This window comes from Nothobranchius furzeri, chromosome 5 (assembly GCF_043380555.1).
Source record: "Nothobranchius furzeri strain GRZ-AD chromosome 5, NfurGRZ-RIMD1, whole genome shotgun sequence".
Lineage (NCBI taxonomy): Eukaryota > Metazoa > Chordata > Actinopteri > Cyprinodontiformes > Nothobranchiidae > Nothobranchius > Nothobranchius furzeri.
Window position 1 is genome coordinate 6,117,328 of NC_091745.1, and position 14,499 is coordinate 6,131,826.

The following is a 14,499-nucleotide window of genomic DNA, read 5'->3' on the forward strand; positions in this document are numbered from 1 at the left end:
TCAGCGTCTGTCATGCCCTGCTGTAGATCTGTTGACAGAAATATGTCATAATGTTTACGAGGGTCTTTAACTTCTCTTAAATGTTTTTCATTTTATTCTGTGGTCCGTTTTATCTTCTTTTTTTGTTTTGTTTCAAATATCTTGTAGGACTTTTTCAGCATTCCTCAACTTGCTTTCCACATGTTTGTTTTGTTTGTGTCTTCACTGACAACAGCCTCATTCACCACATGGACAATGATCATTTTAGCTTATCGGGAACTATCTTTACTTTTATCGCTGCAGTCGCTCACTGCCAGGCAGTGCCCTGGAGCTGAGGTATTCCCATGGAGGCGGGTCTCTCCCAGCGGGCTCCACCGCTCACCTGGATCCCTTTGGCAATGCCTCTGCCGGGGGCGTGGTCAGGCGAAGCCACCGGGCCCGCTGGAGCACCGCACACGAGGACCCAAGCAAGGTAGCATACCCTGGCAATGGATCCAGCTTGGTTTTATAACATTTTCAAATATTTAGAATCAAACGTTACAACACAAGGGCAAAAATCAAGTTTCAAACTTATAATAATGTATTTTTTTATTTGAATAAATAAATAAATAAATAAAATGCTAAAAAAATAAAGTATTGTTTAGAAAGTCCTAAAATAGTAATATGTATAAATCTGAACACATGAATGTTAAAAACTGTACACACTGCATCGACAGTCTGTTGGAGTGACAAAATTTTACCATTCTAGAAATGCTTGAGGCGGCCGCACAAAGTCCGTCTGAGAGCTGCAAACTTTGAACACGCCTGATTTAGATCCTTTAGCTGAACAATAAAGCTGCTTTATTAAACAGTAGTGCACTTCTTCCTTATTTTGTCATTTACTTCATGAATTTTCTCTCAGTAGAGGTTACTAGTCAGTGATTTTATTTGAAAATTGCTGTAATTATTAAACTAAATTAGAATTTGGATGAAAAGAAATTAGATATTCTGTGTCAATTTGGTTGAAAAACTTTTTTTTGCATTTTGAATCATGCGTTTGAATAATGCAGAATTTTTTAGAAAGGAAAACAGAAAATAACATAAAACATATGAGTCCTTTGATTTGTTACTTCACGTCTCTGTTTGGTTGAACAGAGTGAAAGTATTCAAATGACAAAAATTCCAAGTATTACAGTACATGTTCTGCTTCTATCTCTCTGTGCAGTACCCAGACTGGGAGAGCGGGGCTCTGCTGGCAACCGGGTACGAGCCGGCCATGGATGTGGGGTGCTCCGACGATGAGGATGATGGAGAACCTCGTTTTAGCTCCGAGCTTTTGTCCCCCAGCGGACAGACAGACGTACAGACCTTGGCCATCATGCTGCAGGAACAGCTGGAGGCCATCAATAAGGAGATCAAGTAAGTAATCAGGGTGGGGGTCCTGGGAGGTGGTGTGGTGAGAAACACCTCCCTACATGCAACATCCTGATACACACCATCACCAACTGCAGGCTGAGATAGTTGACATGTCTGCAGCTCTGAAAATCTCTGAGAGCACAGTGATCATGTCTTTATCATACTACAGAAACCATAACCCACCAAATAGTTCCCGAGCGCGGCCGTGTCTGCCGCACACCGTCCATTTTCACCACACCAGTGTGGACTATAGGACTTTAATCTTTAAATATAAGCCAGAAAGCTGTCTTTGTAAAAAAAAAAAAAAAAAAAAAAAAAATGTTAATTGTGTGATTGGGTCATAAAGATTATTAGATGAAAGTTGTGTGGTTGTTTATAATGTTTGTCATGTGACAATAAGCTAAAATAGTTGAAAAATACAGATATGAGGAGAGAACAAGCAACTAATAAAATTAGCTTAGCTTAAAACATAACTTCCTGTAAGTTTTTGACTGAAGAAAATTATAAATGTATTTTTCCTGTTCAAAATAAACACAAAATACAGGAATAAAAGTTAATAGCTGTGTGTGTGAACTCTTTCCTCTTGTTTGAAACAAGCTAAGCTGCTATGCTAACTGCGTTTAAATGCATTCATGAGTTGAATCAATGTTCTCCTTAAAGCTGTTATATAGGGAGTCCAAGTCTTCTCCCTTTCTGGTTGGCTCATGGGTCCCCAGAAGATTGGAAAAATGAATGCAAGTGAGCTATTTTCTAATCCGTTTTGCCTTACGCCCTGGATCACACACGCACTATAATTTAAATGACAATGATGTGTGCTTTGATCACGCCAACCATGTTGGTATTTATCAGCTTGTAAAAATTCATAATTAGCATGACTACAAATCAGACATCGACGCGTCGCATGGCGTCATCACATAATCTCCTCTAGTGTGGCTGCTGCTTACCACACGGCTAGGTTTATGGTGGATTTTCCTCCTGAAGGAAGGATTGAAAGCCCGTAAACTTGCAGCCATTTCTCCTCTGCTTTTTTCTGTGTCATGTCCATTGATGTTAATTTAGTGACGTATTTTCACAAAAAACCTAAAATAACTTTTGTCCCCATTCGATCACAAGCACCTTCTTGGCATCAGAATGCTCCTTTCAAATTCACGGGCATTATATGTGAAACCCATGGCACATAACAAACGGGATCAAAAATAGCCTTTGTAGCCCCAGTGACATGCATTCCTTTTGTCGCTCTTTCGGGGGACCCGTGGTTCCAAATGGGCGTGGCTTAGGCTCCCTATAGAAATTCTGCAAACACACTCACCCCTCCCCTCGGGTATCCTCCAGGGATCTGCATCCACCGGAATCGGAAACCCACATTGCCAGACAAAACGAGATAGAACAAAACACCAGTCGCCGTTTTCTAGGTCCAAACGTCTTTTGTTGTCCGTGACTTCAAATGGTGTTTCTCTTTTTGGGACTCTGGTAGCTTGCACTGGAGTTGAAGTGGTAGCAGCCGGCTGTTTCTCCTCCTCTGGTATTACTGAGCAGGGAATCTCTCACGCCAGTGGTGTTCTGTTGCTAAATATGTGAGGGAGTAATGACTGGAGGACCCGGGAAAGTGCGGCGGTTCTGCCAGACCAACAACCAGATGGTCCAATTGTTGTTTTCAGCCCCAAAAGTGTTATTGGTGGAGGTTTTTAGACAAATACGAGAGAAATGTATTAATTGATCTTTTCGGGGTTTTTTTTTCCCTTCACAACATATTTATGGTCATGTTAGAACATTGTTAAGACGTGTGAACAAAAAGTAAATTTGTTTTCCAAATTTGCTATTGCAGCTTTGAGAACACGAGCAAATACAGTTCCAAAAATGTTAAACTTGAAGCTGGTTTTATATAACTTTTTTCCTTTTCCTTCTTCTCCAAACTTCAACCAGGCTAATCCAGGAGGAAAAGGAGAACACAGAGTTGCGTGCTGAGGAGATTGAGAGTCGGGTTAGTGTGGCGTTAGACAGCCCACCAATTCCTCCCTCCTCCCTGGGCAGAGACAGTACAGGACGGGGCTTCATCCCATCGTCCATCACCTCCTCCACCTTGGCCTCCCCGTCTCCACCTAGTTCTGGACATTCCACTCCTCGCCTGCCTCACTCCCCGGCTCGTGAATCTGATCGACAGGTACCGCTGGAATGTAGAGCTCAGCTCCTGTTCGGTTTCTGTGTAATATTTTTACTTCTTCACTCTGAATCTAACTCCTTTTAACTTCTCCAGAAAGTGAGTCATGTGATTAACGCACTTGTTAGAGGTTTAACAGGTTCCTACGAAGAAGTGGAAAAGTCAAGTAAGTTGTGGGAGTGTTCAGAAACGTGCAAGCTACAAAAAACAAACAGTGCAAATAAACATAAACTACTTTTTCAAGTTCTGAACAGATTGGTGAAGGTTTTGCTTTGTTTGAAAAATGTAAGTAAAAAAGAAAAAGGTTTTGACCACAAATGGGGCAGATCAGACAAAAGCCCAAGACTGACTTTCTTAAAACTTTGATTAAAAAGCAAAGTTTCAGGAAAACTGCATTTAGAAGAACAACAGAAACAAATCATGGAGGAACACAACAGAGACTCTACGGAAGCCTGGAGCTGCCACCCAGGGAAAATCAAATCAGAGCTACATCATGTTCTTCCATTATAATATTTATATTGTTAGAACAATAAAGTTATCCTATTTTATTTTACCTGCGTGGCAGCTCTACGTTGCCATAGAAACACATTACCTAAGCCAAACCTTTAAAACAGGTATTATTTCCTGTTCTGTGCGCAACGTCAATACTTTACAATCATCCTTTACTGAAAATGATTGTTTTTATTAAAACTGTTTCCATTTGGCATTTCAGAACAACAAGGAGGATGATCGATCCCTCGCTCTTCTAGACTCTACTCCTCCTCCGACTCCCCGTGCGCTGCGGCTAGACAGGATGGCCCTCACCCATCCGGGGGCGATGCTTGATGACCCCCGAGAGTTTCGCAGGTGAGTGTTCCTGACGAAGGACATTTTAAGTTGAATCAGTTTTGTTTTTAAGCTCACTGATCGATTTTGAATGTTCTAGCCTTTCTGCCGATGGAAGCAACTCCAACAGCAGCCAGGATTCTCTCCACAAGTCCAGCAAGAAGAAAAGCATCAAGTCTTCCATTGGTCGGCTTTTTGGAAAGAAGGAAAAGGGAAGATTGGGCCAACCAGGGCGCGATGGATCTGCTTCTCTGGGTAAACAGATGAAGCATCAGAGTGAAAAACAGCAAGTTTGAGATCCTCTAGTGTTGTAATTGTAATGTACCACCAGCTCGGTGGCTTAGTGTGGTGTTCGCCCTGGGACTGGGAGATCGGAGTTCATATCCAGGTTGGGTCATACCGTGGGCTTAACAAAAGTGGGACCCAGTGCCTCCCTGCTTGACACTCAGCTTCAAGGGGTTGTTTTGGGGGTTAAGCCACCAAATAGTTCCTGAGCGCGGCCACAGCTGCAACTCACCGCTCCCCACGGGAATGGGTCAAAAGTGGAGGACAGTTTTCACCACACCAGTGTGTGTGACGACTATGGGACTTTAATTCTAAGGTTTTCTGTGTCTCTCAGCATCCACACCCTCTGAGGACCTCAGCTCGGGAGACACCATGGGAATAAACAAGACAGGGACTCTTGGTTCGGCAGATAAGGATCGTCGCAGCAAAAAGAAGTTAGTGAATACATTCTGCTTTATGTGCTGATCATGATGCTTTTACATTTTACCAAATGGCACGCCCTCCTCTTGTCAGGCATGAGCTGCTGGAAGAAGCTTGTCGTCAAGGACTTCCATTTGCGTCCTGGGATGGACCTACAGTTGTGTCTTGGCTGGAGGTTGGTGACACTAAAGATTCAACAAACAGTTACAACAAATTTATCCTATGATGATTTCATCTCACTTCCTTCCAGCTGTGGGTGGGAATGCCCGCCTGGTATGTTGCAGCGTGTCGTGCTAATGTGAAAAGTGGAGCCATCATGGCAAACCTGTCCGACACTGAGATCCAGAGGGAGATCGGCATCAGTAACCCGCTGCATCGCCTCAAACTGCGGCTGGCCATCCAGGAGATGGTGTCCCTCACCAGCCCGTCTGCCCCAGCCAGCACTCGCTCTGTGAGACACACTTTACTCCTTCCTCCACATAAAAATCCAAGATCTGCACATTAGATGTAGCCTGGAGAGATTTACTGTAAACGTAAAGAAAACTTGAATTACTTTTACATCTGGGTGGTCCTTGCAGCTCTCTCAGTCTTTGACATTTACAGCTCAATGAGGCCGTTGGGGGCGGGTGATGTCATTCGTCCCGAATGATCTGATCACAGAGCGACAGCCCTAAATGCGTTTTTGCGCTCGGTGCTAAAATGCGTTCCCACATTTTTGGTTTCCTGCACTCTGTGCAAATAAACAAGCAGACGTCCTCGCTCATTCAGCTGTTGGAGCATCTCAGCAGGTCATAAACAGTCACTGACTTTAAATATCGTTTTGATGAAACCGTGACGTGTTTCACTCGGGTCGTGTCCTGGTCCACCTCTGAATGTGGCTGTGGATTTGTTCGACCCGAGTGGTTTACACCTGTATTTAGCTCTGTCCACCTGTGATCAGATGGCCCAGGACACATGTTAGCACCAGGTCTGAGCAGCCTCAGGGTATGCCCACAAAAAGGGTCAGAAAGTGTTTTATTTCTGCTTCTGGCACACCTCGTACTGGAGGTCGGGGAGGTCCCAGAACAAAGCCTATGTGCTACATATGACTTCCTGCCAACATCAGAAAGGACACCGTGTTCCTGGCTAAATTGCATTTCTTTTTAACCTCCGACCCTTTTCTTTAATTGAAAGTGAAGGTAGTTGACAGCTGACTGCTGAGGAATTAGAAACGAAAGCCAGATTGTAGTTTGTCTTGGCGTTTCTCCTTCTGAACCTGTACTTATTTACATTGGAGGTCGTATCAGCAGTGTGGTGAAATGTGGGATAGGACCAAACCGCCAATTCAAATCAACAGCTGGAAATGATTTATCTATTCACATAATTGTGCCTTTCATTTAAATCACCATGGCAACATGAAAGCAGTGTGCGGCTGCTGTCAGACAACAGCCCTTTTGGTTTTTCGGTGCTGGTGGTTGAGACAGTCTTCGTTTCTCTGTTGTTTTTCTCCCTTACCTCTCACTCCTGTGTTTGGTGTGTCTCCACCATTGCAGTCCACCAGTAACGTGTGGATGACCCATGCTGAGATGGAGTCCCTGAATGCTGCCACTAAACCTCCGGTTAGTGCTCAGTCTCGTGGCTCACCTGTTTTTACGGTCATGATTGAAACACGGTTGAATGTCCTTGTCTGATCTGAATCATGTTGATGAGTCTCTCCCCTTCCTCCTCCTCTTTCTCTGTATTTATTTCTCTATCTGTCTCCTCTGTGGGCCCAGGCCATAGTGTTGAGCATAACCGTCTCTCCCTGTGGTTTCAGTGTGAACTGCTTCCAACTAATTACCAGTTCACTAACACACTGTTCCTCACTTTTGTCCTCTTTTCCTGCTGCTGCTGCTGCTGCTGTGATTTCTCCCTCCTTTTGCTGATCCTCACCCATCCACCCTGCTCTTGACTCCATGCTTCCTCTCATCCCTTCACTTCACTCCCTCTCTCTGCCTCGTCTTTTCTCCCTCTGTTCCAGGAGCTGAAAGAATTCAGCTGGGATCAGGTAAGGACCAACTTTTTTTTTAACCTTTGAAAAAATCAGAACCTAACACAGACACGCTGTCAGGTGCTTCATCTGCAGTGAAACTGAATGCAGTGAGTCATGAGCGCTCAGACATCCTGCCAAGCGTGAATCAGCCTCAGATCATCTGTGCTTGTCCCCCCTAGATACTGGCCTATGGTGATATGAATCATGAGTGGGTGGGCAACGACTGGCTGCCCAGCCTAGGCCTACCGCAGTATCGCAGCTATTTCATGGAGTCTCTCGTGGACGCTCGCATGCTGGACCACCTGACCAAGAAGGAGCTGAGAGGACAGCTCAAGATGGTGGACAGCTTCCACAGGTAGAGCCTGATCCCACACCAAAGTTTCAAGTGGTCTAGACTGATGTTTCGTCAGACCTTTTAGCGTGTTTTATGTTTGAGCTTTAGTAGATTTTCACCTATTTTCTGCCTAGTCCTGGTCCCTGACTACAACAGATTTTTTGCCAAAAATAAGAAAAAGTGGACAAGTAAAGGTAAAAAAAAAGGTCAATTGAAGTCACATAATTTAGAAACAGCAAAAAAAAAAAAAAAAAAAAAAAAGGATTTGTTTCATCCTTTGGTTGATTGTTCAGTACAGACATGTCCAAAGTGCTGCCCTCAAGTGATTTTGTGTGGCCCCTTAATCTCAGTTCTACAGGTGAAACTAAATGAGAATATGATGCAAAACGTCCATAACTCCATTTAGACTGAGAGACCATCTAAAGGCTCGGGAACCCTTTGTGGGTGTTTTCGATATTGAACCTGTTCACAATATTTAAATTGTCTGCGATTTTGAATTTTGGGTTTTCATAAGCTGTAAGCCATAATCATCACAGTTATAACAAATAAAGGCTCAAAATAGCTGACTTTGTGGAATGAGTCTGTCTCATAGTAGTTTCACATTTTAGGTTGAATTGTTGACATAAATTGGGCGACGGTGGCACAGGAGTTAAGTGCTCACCCCATAATCGGAAGGTAGCAGGTTCGAGCCCCGCTCAGTCTGTCGCTGTCCTTGGGCAACACTTAACCCACGGTGCCTGCTGCCGGTGGTGGTCGGAGGGACCGGTGGCGCCAGTGCTCGGCAGCCTCGCCTCTGTCAGTGCGCCCCAGGGCAGCTGTGGCTACATTGTAGCTCATCCCCACCAGTGTGTGAATGTGTGTGTGTGTGTGTGAATGGGTGAATGACTGATTGTGTTGTAAAGCGCCTTGGGGGGTTTCAGTACTCTAGAAGGCGCTATATCAAATACAGGCCATTTACCATTTAAATTAGGGCTGCACAATATATCGTAAATATATCGTTATTGCGATATCAGCATGCATAATATGCATATCGCAAAGAACTGATAAATATCGCAATACATGGTCGGCTAAAATATTTGCTAAACATAATGCATTCTGCCAATCAAACGGGAGTATTAGGATTTTTTAACTAATCAAATGGAGCTCTTCACCCATTTGGCCAATTGGGTGGGTTCTCATTGCGGACAGCACTTAATTTTGATGGTTAGCAAACACCTGAGTTAGCTTTGTTCTGCTTTTCCCGGGATCCACTGATTACCTTTTCTTGTTAATTTTCTTTTCCCCTTTAAGTTTTTATTTATCGCAAGTGATATCGTCATCGCAATATTAATCATTGGTATCGAATATCGCAGGTTTTCCTAATATCGTGCAGCCCTAATTTAAATCAACTTTTGCACCATATTCTAACTTTTCAAGTTTCAGCTGTAGAATAAATGAACTTTCATCAAGCTGTTAATGTAAATCAACCATTTTTAAGATTTTATGCTCAGTTTGGTTTATATGAGTTCAAAATAAAAAACAATAAAACAGGACGTCTATTTAAAAGTAGCCAGAAACAAGGACCAACGTTTAAAGCATGAAGACATGGGATGGCTGAAAACATTTGCAGTGCTTGAGGACTCTGTTCCTGCTCGGGTGTGGTGTGTAAATAAGAAGATGCTGCACGACTCTGTGGAGACACTGACCCCACAGAAAGTGTCGTCAGGTTTTATCTGGACTGTGCTGAAAGTCTCTAGTAGATCTGAGATGTTCTGATTACACATGAGGGTAAAAGCACATTCCTAGTTAACCTGCTCGGGCCTGTTTACACTCCGCTGCGCTGTTGATCTTCCACAGGGTCAGTTTGCATTATGGCATCATGTGCCTGAAGCGCCTGAATTATGACCGCAAGGAGCTGGAGAGGAGGAGAGAGGACAGCGTCCACCAAAATAAAGGTAACATCTTCCTGTCTGCTGTGGCCGTAGGACATTACCGTAGAGTTCACTACTTTGTGTAGCCTTGCATCTGTGTCCAGGTTGCTTAGTCACATCAACAGAGCTCATTTTTGAGCCAAATTTAAGTTTTTTTTTTCTCCAGAAACATTTTACAGACTGAAGCAATTAGGATCACCCTGAGGCGTTCAAAAGCAGAATCTGCAAAGCTGGAACATTTCTCCAGTTCACTTGATCTCTCTTCAAAATGTAACGACACGGATAATCCTTTCAGGATCAAATTAATAAGACTTAAGAGACTTTATTGTTTATTTAGCTTGAGCTCTGTTTTTACAAAAGCTTACATAAACAGTTGTTCTCCCTCCCTCTCTCCGTCTGTTCTGGGTTTTTTTTTCATCCAGATGTGATGGTGTGGTCCAATGAGCGCGTGATGTGCTGGGTGCAGACCATCGGCCTGAAGGAATACGCCGACAACCTCCGTGAGAGCGGCGTGCACGGGTCTCTGCTGGCTTTAGATGACACGTTTGACTACACCGACCTGGCCCTGCTGCTGCAGATCCCCAATCAGAACACACAGGTCACGATCCTCCGCTCATTATAGACAGCTGATTGTTACTTACTGTGCGTTTAAAAGCAGTTTAGCCTTTAAATCCTTTAATACTTTCTGCTTACGATGATGTGAGTATAATCAGGATTTTCACAAAAATGAAAAAATCTTGTCAAAATCATCAGAAGGATCCAAAAAAAAATCTAATTAGAGATGAATAAATGAATAATTGTGGTACTTCAGTGATTTAAGTACATACCAGTACTTCTGAAACACACCGGGACTTTTTTCCAGCGTACCGTGCACACCGGTAGTTAATACGACCATTCATCAGCTGAAATTTCAGAAATTACTGGAAAGAAATGTGTCCATCTCCAGGTAAAGAGCAGTCGTCCATAGCGCCCCCCCCCCCCCAACAGTGGGGGTCATGACCCCAGCTTTAGTGATGGTGCTGGATTAGTAAAACATTGAGAAGAATCCTCTGCAGAGTCCAAACTGATCTAAAAGGCTCTTTATCGCTTCTCTCCTGCAGGCCAGACAGCTCCTAGAGCAGGAGTACAACTCCCTGATCTCCATGGGAACTGAAAGACGACCCGATGAGGTCAGAGAGCTCATTTGAAAAAAAAAAAGGTTTGCCCATGCAACTATGCTTTGTTTCACACCTTTGCTGTCCTGTCTGTCAGGATGGGACTAAGACGTTCACCCGCTCGCCCTCCTGGAGGAAGATGTTTAGAGAGAAAGACCTCCGGGGTGTAACCTCTGACTCCGCCGAGACGCTGCCCGCTAACTTCCGTGCCTCAGCCATCTCCACGCCCTCGGTTACTCTGAGAAAGGTTCAGAGTGATGGTGAGCATGACCTATGACCTCTTGACACTTCAGCTCTTATATCCACACCTATTTCTTGTGAGGCCTTGAGACAGATTGATATTTTTGAACGCCACTACTTTCGTCAGCGTAGCTCCCACTCGACAGGAATGAGGCCCAGAGGTTAGCAGCATTCAGTAGCAGCTGGAAAGGCACCGCAGCCTCAGAACTGTTGGTACTTTTCATGCTACTCTGCTATTAGTTCGCCAGAAGAATTTGTTTTTTCCTTCAGAAGAGGAACTGTCAATAACAAGGTGCAGACTCCATAAAGTGCAGAGGAATGCTACGAGCCCTCGCTCCACTTCTTTAATACCTCCAGAAAGGTCAGCGCTGTTATGATAATAACCTCGTCTGTCTCCTAAGCAGCCAGCTCTGGTGCCCGGGGTGAATCTGCCTCAGTGAGGACGTACTCCTGTTGAGCGGCTGAGGTGAGAACCCGTCAATTAAACTGCTTAACAAGGTCTTGCCCGTGTGTGGCCATAACCTCTGTGCTGATAGCTTCCACATGTGTTGAGTATCATTCTTTGAACCTTTTTTTATGTATTTGTTTGTTGTTGTGGACTAGTTGGAGTCTGGGGTTTTAGTGGATTCCCTGAGGTCTTTAAGTTGAGGTGAACGACGGCCACAGGCTCTCTGATGTGGCAGACATTTTGTTTCTCCCCTCAGGGTGCTGACTGGACTGGGTTGAGAGGAGGCTCTCACTCATCACCGAAGAAAGAAGCAAAGAGTGCAACACTTAAAAATATCCGTCTGACCATTCTGCAATAACAGTAGCAAAGGAATAAGGAGGAAAATGACATGAAGAATGTATAAATGTGTTCTCAGACTTTGGCGTTGGATTGGGATCTGCTGTTTCCTCTCTCCGTCTCTCTTCCTGCCCTTCAGAGCGTTCCTCTGTGAGGCGACTAAAGGACAGTGCCACTGTTGTTAGGTCAAGGCAGGGTTTCTGTTGGTGTCTGCACTCAGTCTGCAGCGTCGGCATGATCGGGGTTCGTTTTTCCACCTTCAGAGGCCAACTTCTCGCGGCCATTTATCGTCTTACAGCTAGAAACAACCTAACGTGTCGCCTTACAAATTCTGCTTAACGATAGCTATGTTCCACAAAAGGCAGAAGTTAACCCCATTGTCAAAGTCTGCATTCAGAGGGTGTTAAGATTGTAAAGTGATTCTGGGAGACAGACAGACGTATTCGAAACAACATTGATGTTCTTCTCTGGGTCGGTGTCCGGTGTCCGGTCCTTTTGTCGGTCCCTGTCAGAGTTGTCCTGTGTCCCCTCCAGGATCAGGTGGTGTAGCAAAGCATGTCCAAATTCAGACCACCATTTAGCTCCGACCACATCAGAGCTCTATTGTCTGTTGGCACCTTGAAAGCTGATAGGAATCTCTTTTGAAGGGGATCTGCTGTTGACATCAAAGGGTCGGAGCTGAATGGGGCAGGGTGCAGAGACGCCACGGAGGCTTTATGTCCACCAACTTCGTGATGTCAAAGGCAGGAAATCAATTAAGACGCCAATGGTCCCACTTTGTCAGAAACTGGCCTTTACAAAAATTTTAGTTGCAAAAATCTTGTAGGCGTACAACTTGGGCATGTTCCAACATACGTCTCCTCAGTACAGCCTTGCTAGTTAGAATTGGCTAGAAAAGCCATTTTCCCTTCATCGGAGGCTAGAGACCCTTAAAATAAACACAGCAGGTAAGGTATCGCCGGAAATAAAACAATCTCATGTCATTTTATTGCTGCTAGGACAAAGAAAACCCTTATGAAAAGGTAAAAATCACATTTTTGTGTGTTAGCCGTCTGTGCTAATTTACTTCCTAATATCCTTAAAGAGCAAGTCACCCCCTACCAGAGTCTAACTCCACTCCCACTTCATGTTTGAAAAATGCAACACATGCTGTTGCCTGGCAGACCGAGAGGGCGGAGCCGCTAACAAATACACACACTCAGGCTCACGACAGCATTGTGACATCATAATGTACCAGTTTACATCATAGCATACTTCTTAGCCAATAGCGGTGGCAGATTTAAATTAGAATACAGTACAGAGTTTTTACCTGACAACGGCACAACACTGCCAGTTTTAGGCAGAATATTTAAATTTTAACTAAGATGCACTGAAGTGCCAAATTATTGACGACACGTGTCTGCAGCACGATTAGACACTCGTTTATTTAGTTTTATCAGCAAAAAAAAAGTTTATTTGGGGGGTGACTTGCTCTTTAAAGTAAAATGAGCAGCTGACTTTGGAATTTCTAGTATTGCATTAATTGTTTAGACATGAAGAACTTTTCTGTTTGAACTTAAAACGTGAAATGTAATCACCTCCATGTTATTTTGGGTTAAACCCCGTTGTAGATCAGCTCTGACCTCCTTTACCAAAAACAAACATGAATATTTCTGAAATTCTGACTCCTAAATAATAACATACAGTTTGAATGACTTGATATATGTTAATAATGTCTTAATGATTAAAAAAAAACATTAAAGCCAACGTTTATCATGTAGAACAACTCTTTTTGTCTTAAAGGTTTCTCCAAAATAAAATGTTTGATTTCACTTATTTGGTTTAAAATATAGTTTTGCCAAATATTTCAGAAAGCAATAATCCATCCAGTGTAGAAGCTTAGAAATGCGATTAAACAGAAACAAGAAATTTCCAGACAGCAAACAAACATTTTCACAACTTTAGAGTCTTTTACAGCCAAACGTTTTCGTTAACAGGCATCAGATCATTAAACAACAGGTCAATTTTGCAAACGATGGACCAAGTTTTAAGTTTGTTAGACGAGAAAGTGAAATCAAAGTTCAGGATGATGCAACAGAAGACCTCCACCCCAATCAGGGGTAATCCTGATGAGGGCAGAGCCGACAGAGGGATGAAACAGCAGCTCAGTAGGAGGAAAGAAATGTAAACAAAAGGAGGATGGACAAAGTCGGTCATTTTTCTGCACACACAAGCCATAACAGAGAGGAAGAGCTGTCTGGGGGGTGAGAGTAGAGACGACGGCCCGAGGAAGCCCAGAAAACAAAACCTTTAGCCTCTTTGTTTACGATGCATGTCAAATAATGACAATGAGCTAAAAACATTTTTTTGGTAGTGAAGATGAGGTGTCGTTTAAAAAAATATATATCTGTATGATAAACCTACAGTGGTGGGGTGGTGGGGGGTGACCCTGGGGATCAATTTGTAAAATGTGTGTATTTTTTTCAGTTGTATTTTTTTATTTTTTACGATAACTTATTTATTTTCATCGGGTATGTATTGGATAAATGTATGTACATGTTGGGTTCATCCTTCACTTCATTTGAACTGGTTTTAAAAGTAAAACATTGAAAATGGTCAAATACGCTACTGTATGTGTACATTTTGAAAACAAACTGTGCAACGATTGAACAGATTTCCATGATTCAATGATAGTAATACAAATAAAATATCATCTTGAAAATAAAGAATGAAAATAGTGATGTAAGAGAAAAAAAATGTAAAAATTAAAGTGGTCCAGGTGGGTTTACTGATCATTTCTGCTTGATTTTTCTCTGTTCTTCACCACAAATAGTGATATTTATTTCTGATTTTTACGAGTGATAAAGCAGATTCCTCTCTGCATTCATTTAATTATAAATTAAGCTTTTTCAGTTAAATTACACACAACTTTGGCTGCAAAGTTATTGCTAATAAAGGATTAATTTCCTCTCAACCTATAGAAAAATGGCATTTTCCATTTCTTCATACATGAAACTGACAAACC

General features: G+C 43.0%; 1 protein-coding gene across 3 annotated transcripts in view; it reads left to right on the forward strand.

Moving 5' to 3' along the window:
• The window catches only part of ppfia3 (PTPRF interacting protein alpha 3), a 30,477-nt gene extending 18,924 nt beyond the window's left edge, over window positions 1-11,553 (forward strand). The window contains exons 14-30 of one of the 3 annotated variants that reach the window (XM_015948636.3): window positions 283-451; window positions 1,184-1,377; window positions 3,298-3,535; window positions 4,245-4,378; window positions 4,458-4,612; window positions 4,977-5,076; window positions 5,156-5,237; window positions 5,313-5,513; window positions 6,595-6,660; window positions 7,062-7,088; window positions 7,253-7,428; window positions 9,244-9,341; window positions 9,740-9,915; window positions 10,418-10,486; window positions 10,569-10,731; window positions 11,113-11,177; window positions 11,416-11,553. In XM_015948636.3, the coding sequence (XP_015804122.3) occupies window positions 283-451; window positions 1,184-1,377; window positions 3,298-3,535; window positions 4,245-4,378; window positions 4,458-4,612; window positions 4,977-5,076; window positions 5,156-5,237; window positions 5,313-5,513; window positions 6,595-6,660; window positions 7,062-7,088; window positions 7,253-7,428; window positions 9,244-9,341; window positions 9,740-9,915; window positions 10,418-10,486; window positions 10,569-10,731; window positions 11,113-11,168 (2,104 nt within the window). In that variant the 3' untranslated portion in view covers window positions 11,169-11,177; window positions 11,416-11,553. Of the gene's footprint in view, window positions 1-282; window positions 452-1,183; window positions 1,378-3,297; window positions 3,536-4,244; window positions 4,379-4,457; window positions 4,613-4,976; window positions 5,077-5,155; window positions 5,238-5,312; window positions 5,514-6,594; window positions 6,661-6,816; window positions 7,089-7,252; window positions 7,429-9,243; window positions 9,342-9,739; window positions 9,916-10,417; window positions 10,487-10,568; window positions 10,732-11,112; window positions 11,178-11,415 lie in introns of those variants that run through there. The other 2 variants (XM_015948637.3, XR_008563125.2) reach the window with 2 other exon arrangements.
• The last annotated feature ends 2,946 nt before the right edge of the window (window positions 11,554-14,499 follow it).